Source organism: Polistes fuscatus, unplaced genomic scaffold (assembly GCF_010416935.1).
Source record: "Polistes fuscatus isolate 324 unplaced genomic scaffold, CU_Pfus_HIC Scaffold13, whole genome shotgun sequence".
Classification (NCBI taxonomy): Eukaryota; Metazoa; Arthropoda; class Insecta; order Hymenoptera; family Vespidae; genus Polistes; species Polistes fuscatus.
The window spans coordinates 4,280,491-4,301,342 of record NW_025113031.1 but is presented as its reverse complement, the minus strand read 5'-3'; the positions used below and the strand labels follow the sequence as shown (position 1 = coordinate 4,301,342).

Sequence of the window (20,852 nt, the reverse complement as noted above, 5' to 3'; positions counted from 1 at the left end):
TTTATTGTCTTCTATATTAATAGAATATTTAACATCGGGAAAATAGAATGTTAATCTATTACTAATCGTGTGAAATTGATTATATCATAATTAACTGCTTTATATAAATACATGTAGATAATTTGTTACGCTAAGATAACTACTGGAATAAATTATTTTAAATTATCGCATTTGAACGCGCTCAGATTTGCGCATGCGCACTATAGCTGACAAAATATTTTTTCTCGATAATATTTTATTCATAAAAATTAAATTGAATATATAGTTAAGATTGTATTTGTTTTTTGTTTTTATTTTTTTTTATTTTAAAACTTAATTATTAAATTCGTTTCAATTTTGATTCGTTTCAATTCGTTTCTCCCACCATTTTTCTAGTAACTTTTGTCATACAGCTTATAAGCATCGTTCATAGCTCATCCACTTTCTATTTAAACGTATTACTTTAAAATGCATTCCTATATATCCCTAATATAAACAACATTAATTGCATTTATTTATATATATATATATATATATATTGGATATAATTTATTTCAAATATTACAAAAAGTTATATTTTTAACCCAAAAAATTGATGATAACCTTAAATACTATTTATCTACATTTTAATGTATTGCTATTGACCAATAGAAAATGAAAATTTAAACGCAAAGTCAGTTTTGGTCCAATCATAAAATTGCGCGTATTCTATCAGCTAATAGCATTCTTGTACATTGTTATAAATCTTACGAGTAGAAGATCTAATTGGTTAAAGATATTTTAATTTTTTTCTATTTGGTAACAGCAACAGGTCTTGAAGAAATACGCAACCGGTCTTACGACCATTGTATTGTCATCGCGCGGGTCGCGAACATTTAATGAGTACTTTCGTTATTTCAAATTCAGTTATACGATTTTCCTCGCATCTCTTATTTACAAATTAATTTAAAGTAAGTATTGTTGTCAATTGATTTCTTCATTTTATCATTATTTCCACATGATTTTCTATTAAATGTAATGTAATAGTAAAAAACATATATATATATATATATATATATATATATATATGTATGAATTATACGTGTAAATAAGAAACGGTTATGAGCAAAAAAAAATATGTAATAACTGTCATACCATAACGCTTTCAATTGTTTCTTTCAAATAAACACAACAATATGATGGATACGTATTCTTGTAAATATATACATAATAATTATTATTTATTATTCATTTCTATCTCACATAAATAGTATAGTCTTTTTGTAACGGTTTTTTTTAGTATTGATCAGATTTTATTTTAAATTATGATAAGTAATAATTGTCTTTTGTTGTATACGTTTTTTTACTCAATGATATCATGAGCAAGAATAATTTGCTTTTTAATAAATACATTTAACATAAGAAAATAAATGATTTAACGTATATTGTTCTGTGGTTACAGTATTATTATTTTTATTTGATATTTTAGAATTATTTATAGAATTTGTAAAAAGGCGTATTTCCAATCTTAATTGGACTATTATCAATAATATGCCTGCCAATAATACAGCTATACCTGCTCAGGAAATTGAACGCAATTCTAGAATTGCTAATTTCAAATTCAATAGTAAACATGAAGTGAGTTAATGCTTTTTTTCATTTTTATACAATAAAATACATATTACTAATATAATAAATATATGTTATAATAGAATAGGTTTACATTATTTATTTACAATTTGCAATTTTAGGAAGCACGTAGAAGGAGAAGTGAAATTTCAGTTGAATTACGCAAAGCAAAAAAAGAAAATCAGTTATTCAAAAGACGTAATTTAAATATCGTGGAAGATGAGGAAACATCGATATTTATCGAAAACAATGTAAAATCTGCCTCTTCGTCAATTGAAGATATCGTAGCCAATATGCTTTCCTCCGATGAAACTATCCAACTACAAGCAGTACAAGCTTGTAGGAAGATGTTGAGTCGTGAAAAAAATCCACCGATAGACTCTATGATAAATTTAGGAATAGTACCACGGTGTATTGGATTTTTGGATTATCATCATAAGTACGACAATTACTTTTTCTAATTATTTACAATTTGGTGTGTTGTATGTAAAATTTATTTATTTATATTTCTGTAGCCCCGCACTTCAATTCGAAGCATCATGGGCTTTAACTAACGTAGCCTCAGGCACATCCGAGCAGACATACGTTGTTGTCAAAAATGGTGCTATTCCAAAATTAATAAATTTACTTAAATCCAACTCATCTAATGTCGCTGAACAAGCTGTATGGGCATTAGGAAATATTGCTGGAGATGGACCAGTGACTCGTGATCTTGTTCTTGCCAATGGTTTATTGCCAGTTCTATTAAGTTTAATAAAACCAGACACCAATGTACGTATGATATATTTTTTATACGAATGACCTTAATAATACATTTGTAAATATTTTATATAATATTTATGAATGTATAGAGTGTATATATATATATATATATATATATATATATCGAAATATTTTGTTACAATGTAAATAAATTATACATTGTAATACAAAGTACATTAGAATTTTGATTATATTTCTGGTGGGACAATATTTTAACACGTTCCGTGCCAAGCCATTTGATGTTTAGCGCATTAAGTAAATATGACTACGTGTACCACCGGTGGTACTTATTGTTATGTATTATATGTTCGATGTCTTTGTTAATTTCCTATAACATCAGTCCCGTACCATAATGAATAATTGAAATTCTATTAGTAATATGTTGTTATAAAAATTCATAGATTTGATTAATTAGATTTTATTATATTTAACAAACATAGATAACATTCGCTCGTAATATAGTCTGGACTTTGTCGAACTTGTGCCGAAATAAAAACCCACCGCCACCATTTGAAGTTGTAAAAACAGCTCTGCCAGTTCTCAATCGATTGCTTAGCAATACCGATAAGGATATTTTAGGTATAACAAACATCATTCCGTTACATGATGTGTTACAGAATATGTTAATCAATATTTATATTTTATACAAAAATATTATAGCTGATGCTTGTTGGGCATTGTCATATCTTACCGATGGACCCAACGAGAAAATACAAGCAGTAGTTGATTCTGGTATTACTCCAAAATTAGTAGAATTACTTTCGTCTACTGAAGTAACAGTGCTTACGCCAGCACTACGTGCAGTTGGAAACATAGTTACTGGAAACGATGTTCAAACGGATGCAATCATTTCTGCGGGAGGACTTAATCATCTTGCGCTATTATTACAACACAATCGTATAAATATCGTTAAGGAAGCTGCTTGGACTATTAGTAATATTACTGCTGGAACCGTACAACAAATTCAGCACGTTATAAATGCTAATGTTATACGACCATTGTGTCAAGTTCTCGGAGGGGTAAAGTTGATAGATAATCTTTATAACCAAAAAATGTTACATTTTTAAATCATTTTGAAAAAGAAATGAAGAAATTTATAATGAAATATTAATATATTTACAGGGTGATTATAAATCACAAAAAGAAGCAGCATGGGCTATAACTAATTTAACTTCAGGATGTTCCGTTAAACATATAGCTTATTTGATACAAGCTGGCGTATTACCTCCATTCTGCAATTTACTCGATTCCAAAGATTGGAAAACTGTACTTGTTGTTCTTGATGGCTTATCTAATATTTTAGAAGCGTCTGCAAAAATGGGTGAAATTGAAAGTGTTACTCTTATGATCGAAGAAATCGGTGGCCTTGATAAAATTGAAAATTTGCAACAAAATGAAAATGAACAAATATACCAAAGAGCCATAGCAATCATTGATACTTACTTCTCAGATTGCGTAAGTATACAAATATACGAGCATATATTATATTAATTTAATAAAATTTGTATTTATAATTAGCTTCATAAACATCTAAAATTAATAACTGTCATTTAATAATAAAATTAGGACCAAGAGTTCAACGCAATAGATCAGAAAACGTCAGAAGGTACGGAATTACAGTTCATAGCTCCTGATATTCAACCGCAAGAAGCTTTTAATTTTTAAAATGTTTTATCATTCTTATACTACAGTTCCCAGTGAGTTATAAACCCATTTGTAAATAATTCATAGTAATGGGGCAAAAAAAAAAATAATATTAGCAATTTCTTCTTCGCGTTAATCTCGAATATTTTGTATACTTTGTGTTTTATTTTATATTCTTAAACAGCGAAAATTATTTCGACGAATGTTCTTCTTTTTTCTTATGATGATAATATTTTATTATATATCTCGTAATTATGTTAAGTTGAGAAAATTTCTTTAATTCGAAAAGAGACAAAGTAATATATACACACAAAATTTGCTCTCTATAAATTCTCCGATGATATTTTTTGGATGATGATTTGAGAAAGAAAAAGACAAATATTAATTAAGCGTTACACACAAGAGAATTTATGATTAAGCTTTGTTCATAATATTAATTATTTCAAATCGTGCATGTAAAGAGTTTCTGTCGAATTTATTTTCATTTCATATTGTGACGCGCAAAGACATATGTCTATCAATTATATTAAATCTTATTAGTGATATAAATTTGTTTTTTTTTATGTATTTTGTAATAAAACTTATATATACTTGATTGGTTAACATACTTGTGGTCGTCCTTACAACCTTTTACACATTTCTTTAAGAAGATTTAATTCTTTCATTAATCAATTTCAATAAATGACTCGTATATTGATTGCTAATAACGAAAGGATTAAAATATTAATTGTACATAATTGTATTACATATAAATAATATAAAATTGAACATAGAAATAAACAAAAAATACGTTTATATATATGTATATATATATATTTATGTAAAGTTTATTATAAATTATAGTGACTAGATAATCGAGTACATACTTTAATATCTATGTATAGGTATGCACTAAAAAACTAATATTTATTTAACGTGTTTACTAATCTTGTAAGCACGTGGAAAGTGAATTATGCTATCGTGAAATAAAATAATACTCACAAAGACTTTACGAAAAGAATAGAAGTCTAATAATGAGTACTTCATATAATATTGCTAAAATACTTAATATTGTCAAGTAAAAAATAATACTTTCTGGTTATTTCTTCTATATCATCTATCCGTCCTTAATTCTATACATAATTTATCCTATACAAATGTATATAAAATATTAATAATAATAGGCAAACGTAGTATAGCGATGATAATTCTTACTAAGCATATTTTAACGTATATACACTTTAGGTAAAATGAAATAAAAGATTTTTATACTATCGGCTAAGAACGATGTCGCTTTGATCATTCACCATAAAATGATAAACAAATGCAGCTTTTTTCCTATCAAATGTTGCTTGCGTCGCCCGACTTCTTTGCATTCTGTCTTCCCTGCTTCTTGGTGGATCTCGTAAAAAGATTGATCCGAACAAAGTTGCTGTAAAATAAAAGATTCGTCATTTTTATTTCTTTTTTATTTATCATTACATTTCAATTTATGACAAATAAAAACAATATTCTTATTGTAAATATATATCTTAACTTACCAAGAGTTTTAGCATCCAATTCATTATCCGGAGTATGGTTCAGAAGTTCTTGTAAGAAAAAAATAATATATAAAAACACGCTTCTTCTAGTTTCGGAAAGCTGCATGACAATCTGCAATGAAAAATAAATTGACAATTAAAAACAAACAGAAATTACAAAATTATTTACACATAATATAAAATATATATATTTATAAGCTTTTCCTATTACTTGTTTGCATTGTAAATAACTCGTAGCTGCTGTTAAACAAACGCTATGCAGATTATACGGTATCAGAGGTTCTGCCGTTGATTCCAATAGCAAAAGTAATGCTTCTGCTACAGAATGTACGCTACCAGCTTCATTTCATTTAACGTGTTAAGAAATACTTCATTTGACATCTTTCTTATAAATAAATAAATAAATACTCAGACTTATTTTAAAGGATACGCATAGATTCTTGGCTGCCGTTATCCAACCAATCTCTTATGGCAATAATTTCACTATGAAGACCAGGGGTTTCGAAAAGACCAGGAGTTTTTATACCATGACGATATAATATGTCAACTAATTGAAATATTTCTTTTGGTATCGCATATGGTTCTAGGGATAAATTTTTATTATTTTCCTAAAATAAATATTTATTATTAAAAATTATAAATAACATAATTTCATATAATTTATAATTTCATTTCACTATTTATGTTTTTTTTCTTTTATTTCTTATCAAATTAATATAAAGTAGACTTACTAATTCTGCCAATCGACCAGCTGTAACTTCTGCAATTGGTATCGGAATGTGAACTAATGCTTCCATTGATGACCCAAAACAACTTCTCTCATAAGTACCTTATAATAATAATATATCGTTACAAAAAGAAAATATTTCTTGATAAATTGTTATAAATATTGATATATGATCTTTAATTTATATTATTAAAAACTATTAGATATATGTGTACCTGTAACTGTTATAAAAATATCTTTGCCTCCTTCGAGATGTAAAACTAATATATCGTATAATTTGTCCTCTCCAGAATTTAATTTGCACGCTGACTTTTTATCGACATATATTTCTAATTTAATATCACACTTTTCACCTATAAAACATATACAATGCAATATGAAATAAGTAAAAAAAAAAAAAGAAATTATTTTATATATCAAATAAAAAATGATCACCTGGTTTTATAAAGCCCGTATAGGGTTCTATATGTAACCAATCTTTACAATAACTGGTATCATCTAATTTTTTAATAAATTCAAACTGAACTGGTACTTGTCCTGTATTAGCTATTATGAGATCCTTACTACTAGGCTCGAGAAATTTTAATGTATCAAAGATTACTTCAGTAGTATCGACCATTACTTGGGGTAAAAATTCATTTTCTAGTTTATCTAATTTCTTCATAACTTCTTCATGAGTCTTACGATATTTGACCACATCAATAATTCTAATCTATATTACAAATAATCGAAGTTAAATCAGTAAATAAAGTTACATTCAAATAATATATAATTACTTTCAGATATCTTACTTGCGAATCAAAAACAGCGCTGACTGGTTTATGATCAGATAATTTTAATTCAGGATGACTTCTATAATCTATTGACGTAATAGCTTCACCCTTCCATAAAATTCTATCGCACCAAGCTGGCGCTCTACCCTTTTCACTGTTTATTAATTAAATGTATGAAAAATATAATACATTTAATTTACTGTCATATGTTGTATATAAGCAAATAATTTAATAATCTTATATGTAAAAGAAAATGTTATTTTAATTAAACAAACCTGGAATCCCAATTGTCAGTACCAGGATCATATTTATATGTCGGTTTGAACTTAATCTCAGCTTCTTGAAATTCTTGGAATACACGACCTAGTCGTCTTTGTTCACCTAATTGATCTAATGCTAACATCGGTGCATAATATCCAATAAGAATGTAATGTTTGGCTATTGTTGCATCCATTTCTGTTATCCGATAATTCAGATCTCCCAACCAATAAATTTGACTGCGAAAATAACAAAATAAAAAAACAAATGTGAAATAATATATCTTGTAAAATAAATTATATCGAATGATCATACACATATATTTACTTACTCGTGTTCTTTGAAGCTTTTAGGTGGGACGTATTTATAAAAAGAGAGCCTTGCACATATATCTGCGTAATCTTGATTACGTCGTTCGTATTCTTCACAATGAGCTGCTAAATGCGCATTAACGAAACAAATGGATGTATTATGAATTGAACAACTTACTGCTACACCACCTTTGTTTCCCTTTAATAATAATGTAAGATAAACTATTTAAATAGATGATTATTAATATTAGAATAAATAAAAAAAGATGTACCAGTTTACCCATTATTCCTGTACCCACTGTATCAGTACAAACATTGTGTATATGCGGCATGTGTACTTCTTTAGCAAATACAAGCAACATCATGCCAACTAATCTTACAGCAGCAACCGAACAATAAGTACCTTTAGGATGAAGAGATTTTGTTACAACTATCCTGTAAGAAATATTATGAAATTTATTATATAAAAATAACTTTTATGTTGTAATAACTAATATTTACCTCCATTCTTCTCCTCGTGGTGTATCGTTAAATAAAAATGCTTCTTTACTTAAATCTAATTCTTGAAATCCAATAGCGTATACATCAGGAGGTTCTTCATCATTACTTAACCACTCCTCTAATTTGATTCCATTTGGTGGTTGTCCATTCACATTCCATGTTCCTACAAATATACTGTAACACAAATATAATGATTTACATATTGTAAATATAACAAATTTAAATATCTGTAGAAGAAAAGGTAACAAACCGAAAAGTCTTGCTATACGTATAATCATCTTCTTTACATGCCATTTGGTAACGCACCACAGATTCTCGTGCAGCAACTGGTGATTTTCCAGATGCTATTGTTTGTCTGGATACAACTAAATCAGGACTTTCTAATTCTACGAGCTGTAAGATAATGAAATTCTCAATTAACTTTCAAATAAATGATAAATAAATTAATAACAATTAGAATTACTTTTAAATTCTTACAGGATCAACCACGACATTTTGAGTTTCATTACTACTAGTACTATCTAAATTACTCATATATCCTGTTAATTTTTTAATCCATAAATATTCCGCTGGTGAAATTTTGGATTTTTGGTAAACTAAAAAAAAAAAGTATATTAAATACTTTGAATAATATCAGAAACTATTTTAATTCCATAATAGAAATAATATATTACCTTCTATAGCACGAAATATTTCAGAAACTAACGAACTCGTTGATGTACCACGTTTCATTTCAAATATCAAACGAAGTTTCCTGAACGCTATATTTAAATATACATATAAACCTTCTTGTTGTTTTCCACCAGTATCTAAATAATACAGTAGATATTTATTACCTGTATCTCAATGAATATAAAATTTAGCGAATCCTCATACAATGAGAAAGATACATTCCGTTATACGAATTACAAATAATAAAAATATTTTGTCGACAAATAATATGTCGATTATGAATGAATTCGAAAAGTATAAATATACTCTCGATATAGTAAAACAATGTTTTCTTTAATGTAAAGTGTATCACTTGCATTGTACAAGAAAGGAAAAGGAAAAAGATTAATTGTATTTATAATTACCAATATCGCATTTAAAATCCTGATCGATAGGTAGTACTCTTTCGATAGTTAAATCACTGTATACCTGTGGAGGTGTTCTAGATATAAGAAATACTACCAATGCGTATGTTACTCCTTTGCTAACCAAAGCTATCACACGTGTTGCCTTAGCCCATCCTTGCATCAAAGATGCTTCCATCGCCTTTAATTATAGTTAAGGTATTTTTTGTATACGTGCATATAATAATTATTATTTTCATTAACACATTTGTTACCAGTGTTAAATATCTATAACGCAGTGATTTTCATTGAAAACGCAGCATCAAACATTTGTAACGGCAACCATCGCAACAAATATTCTGGACTGTAATTGAAATTTTCTTTGCGGTATGGTAACAAACATGTTGATAACATTTACTTCAACAAAAATTTACTATTATTTTATAACAAAGGATACGATTACTACCGTTTCACCAGAAATAAATTTCGATTGAATAATTGCCAATTGTTCTGACGAAGCCATGGTATTTATTATTAATTTAATTAATGATTGTATAATACTCGATATATTATTTCTTTAAATGCAGATGCAAAATTAGATTTATTTTACTATTGTTATTTCAATAGTAAATCCTGAAAAAAGAAAATATATATATATATATATATATTATGATTAATATATTCAATTTCTTTCTTAAAAGAATATCGGAGAACATTAACGGTCAAAGAACAAGTATGTAACTAACTATAATTTGATTATAAGATTAAAAGAAAAATAACAAGTCATATGCGTTTCTGTGACATTGAAAGATTATGAAATGAAAAAACTATGTGTATATATATATACATTTCTTAATTTAAAAAATATTTCTTATCAATCATAATTATACATAAATGTAATAATTACTTAAGACAAAACATGTGTGAGTTTATATGTGTGTGTGTATACGTGTATAAAATTTATATATTATACATATATAGACAAAGAAAGTAATAGTATGAGAGAAAGAGAGATAGAGATAGAATTACTAAGAATCAAGATGCTTAATAAAAAAATATATAACTTGTCATATAATTTATATTACCTGATTGATCACTTAATATATATTTAAAAACAATCATATATTCGTTATTAGAATCATGATTAAATTCTTAAACAATGTATTAAAAATAAAAAGTAAATATTTTACATATTTAAATAAAAATGTTCAATTACAACAGACTCTTTGACATAGAGTTACAACTGGTTATCATTAAATACTAGTGTCAAAAATCTATTATCTAAATCTATGAAAGTTCTATACTATAGATTAGTATGAAACGTCAGAGAACTTAAACAAGCAAAAGGATTAAGAATGGTACGATTGTCACTGTAATGTAAAAATATAGTAGCGAGAGAGAGAGAGAGAGAGAAAAATAATTGTCTTATTTACAAGAAGAATAATACAAAACTATCGTAAAATATTATTTTCATGGTGTGATTCACTTCAACCTATCACTAAATCGAATGGTAACAATTATCGTTACATAGAAATGAGCTTTAGTTAACTGAGAAGGGGGATAGTATAGTGAATACGTTTAGTAAATGATGTGTGTGGTAAGACTGAAAAATAAGTGCAACATTGGAAAAATGACGACTATCTTGCTAATAGCTTCGTAAAATTGATATTTTATTTACTTATTGCCTTTTTAACAGGCAATGGGCTAAACTAACATTTCTGAACGTATTTCCAATTAAAAGTTCGACGTAAATAGAAGGTACAATATATTTATATGTATGTTTATTTGTAGGTTAGGTTGATTACAGTTTTAATCTGACTTTATACAATGTTTACTATTTTCTTATTTTATTTGATTATTTTATCGTTAATATTTTATTATCGTTAAATTTTGCAACATTTTTTAATTATTCATTTTAATTGTATTCAATTTATTTTGTGAACTTTTAGATATATAATTACTTTGAAGATTTACGATAAAAGAGGTAGAAAAATGATAAGATTTCATGGAATTCTTTCAGTGATAATCTCAGCCAATTATTCTTATTTCAAGATAAGATAATAGTTGTACATTTTAGAATTATTAGTGCTGGCATTTATATATATATATATATATATATACTTTTTCTACTTTCAATGTCATTCTAGGTAAATTAAACTAATTAACCTTAACAATGACATATACATGCACACACACATATATATACATATATATATATATATATGAATTTTATTTCTTTTTTCTGACTATTTAATCTTAACATCCAAATGTATTAGCAAACAGTATATATATCTATAATTCAAAGAATTTATTATTTTAAAATGATTAGTTACATTTATAAATAATAAAATATTTGACTTTTATTTTACAGGCATAATGTTGAGCAGTATTATGAAACATATTTTACATTGTTGCTTGCTAATAGTTGTTATTCTAATATTTGAATTTGTCTCCGGAGGACTGCAATGGAATACCAATAAAACAGAACAATTAGATCCCTGGGTCAGATATGGATTCGTTGGTGCTCTAATATTGTATCTATTAAGAAGCGTAACTTTTCTTTCGCTTCCTCAAGTTCTATTTAATTTTGTTGGATTGACAATTTATAACGCGTTTCCGGATAAAGTCGTTTTAAAAGGTTCACCCTTATTGGCTCCATTTATTTGTATCAGAATAGTAACGCGTGGTGATTATCCGCAATTAGTTAAGACTAATGTAAATAGAAATTTAAATAAATGTATAGAAGCGGGCCTTGAAAACTTCCAAATAGAAGTAGTAAGCGATAAACCAATAGGGTTGGTACCTCATCGTAGAATTAGAGAAATTGTTGTACCTGCTAATTATCGCACAAGTAGTGGTGCTTTGTTTAAAGCGCGCGCATTACAATACTGCCTTGAAAATTCGGTTAACGAATTAGCCGATCATGATTGGATTGTACATTTGGATGAAGAGACATTAATGACGGAAAATTCGGTTCGTGGGATATTAAATTTTGTATTGGACGGAAAGCATCAATTTGGCCAAGGCCTAATCACGTATGCTAATGAAGATGTTGTTAATTGGATAACAACATTGGCTGATAGCTTTAGAGTAGCAGACGATATGGGAAAATTAAGATTACAATTTACAATGTTTCATAAACCATTATTTAGTATGAAAGGTTCTTATGTTGTCACGCAGGTAATTAGTAGATGATATTTTTTAAATTACTAAATCGGGTTTGTTTGAACAACATTTGTCTATGTTTTAGATGGCAGCGGAAAGAGAAGTTTCGTTCAACAACGGTTTAGACGGATCTGTGGCGGAGGATTGTTTCTTTGCGATGAAGGCATTTTCTCAAGGTTACACGTTTAATTTTGTAGACGGAGAAATGTGGGAAAAGTCGCCGTTTACTTTATGGGATTTTGTACAACAAAGAAAAAGGTGGCTACAAGGTATATTATTAGTAGTGCATTCCAAAGCAATTCCGTTGAAAAAAAAATTGCTATTAGGTATATCGTGTTATTCGTGGATAACTATGCCCTTATCTACTTCTAATATAGTTTTAGCAGGGCTATGTCCTATTAGTTGTTCTCCATTTATAGATTTCTTGTGCGCTTTTATAGGAGCAGTTAATATTTATATGTACGTATTCGGAGTAGTCAAATCATTTTCCTTATATCGTTTTGGCGTTGTTCGTTTTTTATTTTGTATATGTGGTGCGCTATCAACTATTCCTTTTAATTTAATTATCGAGAATGTTGCAGTTATATGGGGCATATTTGGTAATAAACATAAATTTTATGTTGTTAACAAAGAGTACAAACTGCCTGTAGTACTTGTATAAGTACCGTATGTTCAGCAACGTATCATATGTGCATATAATCAGTACCTGTAAGTAAGTCTATGAAAATAGCAATATCATTGTCATGAAGAAATATCATTATGATAGATAGATAGATAAATAGATAGGTTTAAAATATTGATTAATGAACAATTTGTGAAATTTAAAATATTTAATTACTTAAATAAGTATTTAAAAAGTCTTACCAGGAAACCAAAAAATGTATTCAATTCTATTATATTGTATATTAATATAAGGTATTATTTATTTATTATTAAAGAAATTTTAGTATTATTAGTTTAATAAATGTTTTCTATAATATTGATCAAATAATTCTTATATTACATATCCATTTTTCAAAGCATTATTAAATGGCAATATGAATAAAGCTTAAATCAACATTATAGATGCTCTTTTTATAGCATACATTTATCTCTACAATCTGTAAATTAATAAATACGAACAAATAACTTATAATGTTATTGCATGATATTCAATTTAAGGAAATTTAATGTTATTTAAAAAACGAGCACTTGCAATGCATTACAATTATATACACATATAAATATTTTTTGTTCCTTTTTTTTATTATTATTATTTGTAAATTAATTTAAAATAATTGCGTACTTATATATATATAATCAAAAATATATTAATATTATCTGTGATAGAGATGTCTAATGGGATTAATCTTCATTTCTACTACTTTATTAGCTTTATTAATCTAATTATACATATTTTGTAAATGAACAAAATATATAAAAGCTAAGCGCTATTAAAATAACATACATTACGCATTGCAATGAGGTCAACGTATTTGCAATAGCAAGCGTAACAATTCAAGTAAACACTTATTATTCTTATAAGCTAATTGTAAGTCTATTTAGGCATCTCTGACTCTATGATATAAACATCTTTATGTGTGTACGATGATATAATGTTATTAATTTAATTCTATTATTATATTAGATTAATTAAATCTTTACATAATATTACTTATAAAATATTTCAATTATTTTATTAATTGACGAGATAAAAAAACATTCAAAATTTTTAAAAATAGAACTACTTATATAACATTTATTATAATTTAATGTAGATAAATATTTTCAATGCATATTTTGAATCGTTGAAATAATTTTTCAACAACATTTACGCGAAGGTTTATCGTTTCCAAATTTTCAGTTTTGAGACATTATTAATATTTATTTTCAATTTTCTACAGTCTAATTGCAATTAAATGATCAAACGAGGCTAATTTATAAAGACTTGATATTTTTGAAAGCATATTTATCTACAATAAAAACAAACATACGATGAAAAAATTTAATATGACTCTTTCGTTGTAAAACTAAAGGGAAGTTAATTTTTTTATTTTTCTCCACGTATATAATTCTATACTGTTTTCATGCTATATATAAAAATAGTTTTACTCGATAGAATATCGAAGAATGCGTATTGTATTATTTTTTCGTTGTCATGCGACAAGTAAAAAAAGTGATGGTAAAAATAAATTTATGTTGCAAAAAAGTATTAATTTTAATCTTAACAAAATATTCTAGATTTATAAAATATTGAAAACTAAAATATATATATATATTCTTTTTAAAAGATTGTTATTTTAAATTTGTGTACCTCTTAGGTCTGTGCTTTATTGCTTCGTATAATGATATATTAAAAAATATAAATCTCAATATTTAGTTAAGTAATGTAAGTAGTAGATAAGATTATTCAAAAAGACTTAAATTATCTAGTCATAAAATTTAAAAGAAAGAAAAATAAAATTGACATGTTACTGACCGTTGAATGTAATGATAATAATGAATATGTGTATCGTATTATTATTATGTCTATGTCATTTATTTCTAACAAAATAATGTGATTCTTTAAGAGATTATGTTCAATATTGAAAATTATAAATTAGAAAATATTTAAATGTATATATGTGACTTAACACAAACGTATGCATAAATATGCACGGACCAAACTTGGTTTATATTAATAAAATCATTAAACGCATAATTTATTAAATGAGATATATAATAATAACCATGAAACAAAATATATTAAAATTACTCTAAAAATATGTGACTGCGTTGTGATTAATTTTTTAAACCATAAAAATACAAAAATAAGATTATTCAATTAAAATTGAATAATAGATATGATATCTTTGCATTTGTAGGATAATAAAGAAAAAGAAAATATGCAGGACGAATGTAAATTTACAAAATAATATTTAAATATATAGGGTATATTATTATAATTATTTTTATAATTAAAAAATGGCTTAACTTGTACTATTATATTTATGTATATATATTACATAATGCACACATTAGATTATCAGCATTTAAAACGATCAAGAAATATATGAATACTTCAATTTGTTTCATATATACATCAGTCAGAAAGCGAAGGTGAAAGATTAACATCTAAAGGATTATGTTTTTTAGTAGACGTAGAATCTATATTTTCTAATAATCTCTCTTGACGTTGTTGATTAACAGGTGCAGTTGCAGGTGTATATTTATTCGATATCAATCCTTCTATATGGTATCCAATAAAACCGATAACACAACCAAATGGAAGTGCTATGTATGGTATATTTCTATGAACAATTCTTGTTATTAGGGACCACATCATCTGAAATAGAAGACATGTATATTTTCATTTCTTCTTTTTTTTTTATTACAATTATACAGAATTGATTTCTAAATCTATACTAGTATATGTGCGTGAATAATGAAACAGTTTTTATTTATAAGAGCAAATACAAAAAAAGAAAGACTTTTGAGAATTATTATTTTATTTATTAATAGTATCTTATAACGAGATGATTATTTTATTGTTGTTTTATGAAAGAACACGAACACATTTATACTGAACGTGTATGTGCATATGTGTATGTATGCATGCATAAATGTAACCTAAAACTTACGCTAGAGAATAAAATGTTTCATACATTAATTAATTACTTGAAAATAATACAATAATTATTAAACAATTGAAATTCTTCAAATTGACAATTCTTTTAAATTATTGCATCAATTATTTATTAGTTTATTAAAATTATCTTTATGCGTTTTTACACAACAGCGCCATGATACCGTATAAATGTACATTATAGTTATAATAATCGATTATTATCTTAATTGATTTAAAAACATTATGTTTAAATTATTTCAAATTACGTACTTGTTCTATATATTTAAATAATAATGTATATTTATTTAAACACTTTATAACCATCAATCGTGTACGAACATTATTATTATCACGTGATATTTTACTATACGCAAATTTGAAAATAGTATTATTGGCGTTGATATTTATTAATAAGAAAACAACAAAATAAGAGTTAATAATAGATTAGTTTATAATACTGATATAATAAAAATTAACAATAGAGTATAAAATTAAAAAAAAATGATAACGAAGAAATAATTAATGTTTAAATTTAATAAATTCTGGATCGTTACATAGTAAAGCAAAGCCTAATTTGCTTTTCTTCCCAACTGAAACACGTAAGGCATGCAATGCTAAATATGCTTTTCATCTGTCATCTTTTTAACAGTTAAATTTGGCGCCTCAACATCAGCGCCATCTTTTTTAACGACGTATCTGCGCATTGCGAAAAATTTAAATTTCAAAACGATCATGCAACCGCTAACCAATCAGCAGATGCTACACTAGCACTATCTACATATTACTAGAAGTAACCGATATCGTTTCAAATATATATTCGAAAGTATATTATTGTATAACGCGTTCTAATTTATTTTTAAAAATATTCTTTAACAGTCTGGTATTTTTTCTTGATCGTTCTAACGGTTTAATCCACAAATAGCAGTACTTTATCACATAGTGACTTTTTCACTTAACTTTTTGTCCATAAAAAATTGTAAACAATACATAATAATAATAATTACGTAATCAAGATACGATTCGTGCGTGATATTTGACTATCTAGATAATATACATCGATGGGGAATTTCGTTTGATCTTTAAACTTGGCGGGAATGTTACCGGCAAATGTTTTCTTCTGTATCTCTTTGTTAAAGAAATTTGACTAATTTTGTTTTAGTGTATCTTTGAAAAATGGAGGAAATTAATATGAATATTTTAAGCATAAAAGAAAACAACAATGATAACACCAATGATATAAAAAATCCAGTAAATGATAATGATTCATCAAATATAATGAGTTAGTATAATTAATGTCATTTTCAAACATGTAAGATTTGACAATGATTTGGTCTCATCATGTTAATAATAATAATAATTATTATTATTCAAGGTGAATCGTCCGATGATAAAACTGCAATTTATACCGAACAATATGATAATTTACTTGAAGTTAAGGTTGGAAAACGAAAGAGAAATCGAGAAGAGATTGCTGAAGAACTTGAAGAGAAACGTATGGCACAGGAAAAATATGATAAAGAATTACACGAACAAAGATATAAACGTTTGATGCATCTTTTAACTCAAAGCCAATTTTATGCTACTTGTTTGCTGGAAAATATTTCTTTTACTTCATTGGAAGTAGTGACGGATAATAAAAATGAAAAGAAAGAAGTATTGGTTACGAATGAAAATATACCACCGCAGAGAAAAAAGAAAAAAAATGATAAACAAGAATATGATATAAGACAATTTGTTACTACCAAGGTAAACACGGGGTGTTTTCAAATTCAATTTTTATACAGTACATACAAAAATACAGTTATTTATATAGATTCACCTCCTGATAAGACACCAATTTTATAGGTCACCCTATATAATATAAAATACGCCCACGTTTTGTTTTACATTTGAAGGAATTTAAAGCATGTTTTTTAATATTTAAAATTTCTCTTTTAGATGAAAAGCAAAATAACGAATAAATTGAATTTAAGTGAAGAAGAAATAGCAGATGAATTATTAAATTCTGATACTCAAAGTCAAGAAGAAACTATTGACCTTCCTAAATATTTTAATGGTTCTTTATACGGTTATCAGAAAACTGGGTTGCAATGGTTAAAAGTACTCTACGAGAATGGATTAAATGGTATTTTAGCGGATGAAATGGGACTTGGAAAAACAGTTCAAGTAATAGCATTGATATGTCATCTTATAGAGAAGCGACAATCTGGGCCTTATTTAATAATTGTACCGCTTTCTACATTGCCAAATTGGATTTCTGAATTTGCTAAGTTTGCCCCGTCTTTACCGGTTGTAGTATTTCATGGTTCACGATCTGAAAGACAAACTCTTTATAAAAAAATTATCCAATCTTATCATATTATGGATGGATATAAAACACCACCTATTGTATTGTGCACATTTGAAACGCCGATAAAAGAAAGTCATTTTATTTCCAATCAAAATTGGAGATATATCATTTTAGACGAGGGTCATAGAATTAAAAATTATAAAAGTCTATTAGGAAGGTAAGTTAATAAAATCTCTAATATATACTATATATCTTAATTTATTATATCTTATTTTATCTTATTTTATTATATAGGATTTTAAGAACATTTAAATCTATGAACCGTCTTTTATTGACTGGTACACCGCTTCAAAATAATCTAGCCGAATTGTGGTCGCTTCTTAATTTTTTATTACCAGATATATTTAACGACCTGACTGTCTTCGAATCCTGGTTTAACGTTAAGGAAATGCAGAGCATGGATGGTAAAGAAAAAATTTTAAAACAAGAAGAAGAAAAGCAAGTTTTGTCAGCGTTGAGGAATATTTTGAAGCCGTTTGTTTTAAGACGCGAAAAGGCAGAAGTCAATATTAATATTCCATCTAAAAAAGAAGTTATTGTTTACGCTCCGCTTACTTGCTTGCAGCGCGAGTTGTATAAAGCAGTTTTGAATATTAGCCTTAGTAGTAAAAATCCTAAAGAAGAATTTATTTTGGATATACCAAATGGAATTAGACCTAAAAGAAAGTGCGTATTAAAAAATGTCTACAATAATTCAAATGATTCAACATTTTTTGTATCGGAAGAAGAAAATAAATTAACAGATGTGGCAAAAAGTAATCTTGCTTTATGGAAAGGACATATCAATGTAACCGATGAGAATCGTGATTTCTTACTCAATATAAATTTAAAAAATAAGGGTAAATAATTACAAAAAAATTATATGTAAAATTATATAGATATACATATATTTATTATATGTATATTGTTTTTAGAAATAAATAATTTAAATTGTTAGTTTTATCAATGAATATGTTTTATGATATTTCAGGAACCATATATAAAAAGATTGTTAATCATCCGTATTTGCTTTTGAAGCCTTTGGATTTAGCTATGATGCCAAAAAGTAATCAAAACAAAATCATCACATCTTCTGGCAAACTTATGGTGCTGGATGCAATGTTAGCTAAGTTGAAGAGCCAAGGACATAAAGTTCTTTTATTTTCAACAATGACTACGATACTCGATATAATAGAAGATTATCTCGCATTACGAGATTATATTTATCTTAGATTAGATGGGTCAGATAAATTAGAAGATAGAGATTTAAGGATTAAACAATTTAACAGAGATTCTAAAGTATTTTTGTTTCTTATTTCTACGAAAGCTGGTGGAACAGGACTTAATCTTGCTGCCGCTGATACTGTGATAATATATGATAGTGATTGGGTATGTTTTTAAATCTTATATATTACATTATACACAATTTTGAAAGTAAAATTATATTCAGTGTAAATAATATTCTTAGAATCCACAAGTAGATATACAAGCGATGGCACGTTGTCATAGGATCGGTCAAACCCGTCCTGTTGTAATTTATAAGTTATGTACTAAAGGAACAATCGATGAAGCAATTGTTACACGTGCTCATGCTAAACGATTATTGGAAAAGATGGTTATATCTAAAGATTTTTCTAATTCGATAAATAGGTGTACTAAAGAAATGATTAAGGAATTGGAACAACTTTTAGAATCAACTGAATCTTCTTCCGTAACATCTTCAGAAAATAGTAATTTTCTATACATTATTTTTTACATTTAACTTTATCTACAGCTATATAAAATATAATATATAATAAAATATATTTTTTTTTTTATAAATTTAAATATTTTTTACGGATCTAAATGCACATTATGTTTTTTTTTATATCTAATATAAAAAATACAATGTCTTATGTGAAAAAAGATAATAAATACAAACAATAATTCTTTTTAGTATTCACGGAAGCAGAACTCAATGAACTATTGGATAGAAGTGATCTGGCATGTAATAATAATTTGATTAATACAAACGAATCTTAATTATACTCAACTCAACTAAAATATATAGCAATTTTTCAAAGATATTAATTTTATAAAACCATAGTTCAAACTCGTACAAATATTAAAATGAATTTTCATCTATTTTATTGTCAATAAGCATCATATTTATTAAGTATTTATTTTGTATGTTTTAAACAACGAATTATTGTTGAATTTGAAAACAATCAAATTCTGTTTAATTTTATGGTAAAATATTTAAAATTTTTGTTTTTTTTTTCTTTTTCTTTTCTTTTTTTTTCTTGTTTCTAAATGATTAATGATTTAATATATAATACGATAAGTTATTATTTTTCTGCATAAACGTGGTAATATAATACTTTTCAATCGATATTATGAACAATTGTGAATAATAATTATATTATATATTATTAATAATTATAAATGTTTGACATTCCATGTTAGATTAACACTTTAAGTGTTATATTAGTCCCTAAGGACTAACAGTGAACTTTCCATTTAGGCGGCATCAGTCCCAAGGGACTGACAGCGAACTTTTTGATGGTCAACATCGGTGCGTTAAACATTCATTGTCTTAAACTTTCATTGAACTTTATTAAAATATTTTAAATAAAGATGTGGTGTTGAGATTGG

General features: G+C 26.5%; 5 protein-coding genes across 7 annotated transcripts; 3 read left to right on the top strand and 2 right to left on the bottom strand.

Annotated features, from left to right (window-relative positions):
• The first annotated feature begins 796 nt into the window (after positions 1 to 796).
• LOC122513890 (importin subunit alpha) lies at positions 797 to 4,136 on the top strand. Of its 3 annotated transcripts, none has more exons than XM_043630409.1 (8): positions 797 to 929; positions 1,460 to 1,596; positions 1,710 to 2,026; positions 2,103 to 2,358; positions 2,790 to 2,928; positions 3,010 to 3,368; positions 3,472 to 3,804; positions 3,916 to 4,136. In XM_043630409.1, exons 2-8 carry the CDS (start codon positions 1,510 to 1,512, stop codon positions 4,012 to 4,014), a joined length of 1,590 nt encoding a protein of 529 aa, XP_043486344.1. In that variant the 5' UTR covers positions 797 to 929; positions 1,460 to 1,509; the 3' UTR covers positions 4,015 to 4,136. The 3 variants fall into 3 exon arrangements, with proteins under 3 accessions (XP_043486344.1, XP_043486342.1, XP_043486343.1); XM_043630407.1 differs by having other exon boundaries at positions 1,448 to 1,596; XM_043630408.1 differs by lacking the exon at positions 797 to 929 and adding an exon at positions 1,069 to 1,173 and having other exon boundaries at positions 1,448 to 1,596.
• An 889-nt stretch (positions 4,137 to 5,025) lies between these two features.
• On the bottom strand, positions 5,026 to 9,738 carry LOC122513888 (inositol polyphosphate 5-phosphatase OCRL). Its single transcript, XM_043630405.1, has 17 exons — positions 9,596 to 9,738; positions 9,160 to 9,340; positions 8,758 to 8,892; positions 8,561 to 8,679; positions 8,334 to 8,476; positions 8,084 to 8,257; positions 7,855 to 8,017; positions 7,603 to 7,781; positions 7,289 to 7,510; positions 7,032 to 7,167; positions 6,676 to 6,952; positions 6,456 to 6,593; positions 6,245 to 6,342; positions 5,944 to 6,121; positions 5,725 to 5,852; positions 5,514 to 5,625; positions 5,026 to 5,404 (listed from the first exon to the last, which is right to left on the bottom strand). Exons 1-17 carry the CDS (start codon positions 9,659 to 9,661, stop codon positions 5,244 to 5,246), a joined length of 2,610 nt encoding a protein of 869 aa, XP_043486340.1. The 5' UTR covers positions 9,662 to 9,738; the 3' UTR covers positions 5,026 to 5,243.
• Positions 9,739 to 10,695: 957 nt separating this feature from the next.
• On the top strand, positions 10,696 to 13,137 carry LOC122513889 (beta-1,4-mannosyltransferase egh). Its single transcript, XM_043630406.1, has 3 exons — positions 10,696 to 10,896; positions 11,510 to 12,318; positions 12,389 to 13,137. Exons 2-3 carry the CDS (start codon positions 11,515 to 11,517, stop codon positions 12,962 to 12,964), a joined length of 1,380 nt encoding a protein of 459 aa, XP_043486341.1. The 5' UTR covers positions 10,696 to 10,896; positions 11,510 to 11,514; the 3' UTR covers positions 12,965 to 13,137.
• A 2,114-nt stretch (positions 13,138 to 15,251) lies between these two features.
• Positions 15,252 to 16,277, bottom strand: LOC122513887 (small integral membrane protein 12). The gene is made up of 2 exons (XM_043630403.1): positions 16,160 to 16,277; positions 15,252 to 15,607 (listed from the first exon to the last, which is right to left on the bottom strand). Exons 1-2 carry the CDS (start codon positions 16,211 to 16,213, stop codon positions 15,365 to 15,367), a joined length of 297 nt encoding a protein of 98 aa, XP_043486338.1. The 5' UTR covers positions 16,214 to 16,277; the 3' UTR covers positions 15,252 to 15,364.
• A 692-nt stretch (positions 16,278 to 16,969) lies between these two features.
• LOC122513759 (lymphoid-specific helicase-like) lies at positions 16,970 to 20,278 on the top strand. The gene is made up of 7 exons (XM_043630231.1): positions 16,970 to 17,168; positions 17,262 to 17,635; positions 17,828 to 18,396; positions 18,474 to 19,078; positions 19,210 to 19,607; positions 19,687 to 19,948; positions 20,155 to 20,278. Exons 1-7 carry the CDS (start codon positions 17,063 to 17,065, stop codon positions 20,238 to 20,240), a joined length of 2,400 nt encoding a protein of 799 aa, XP_043486166.1. The 5' UTR covers positions 16,970 to 17,062; the 3' UTR covers positions 20,241 to 20,278.
• Positions 20,279 to 20,852: the final 574 nt, after the last annotated feature.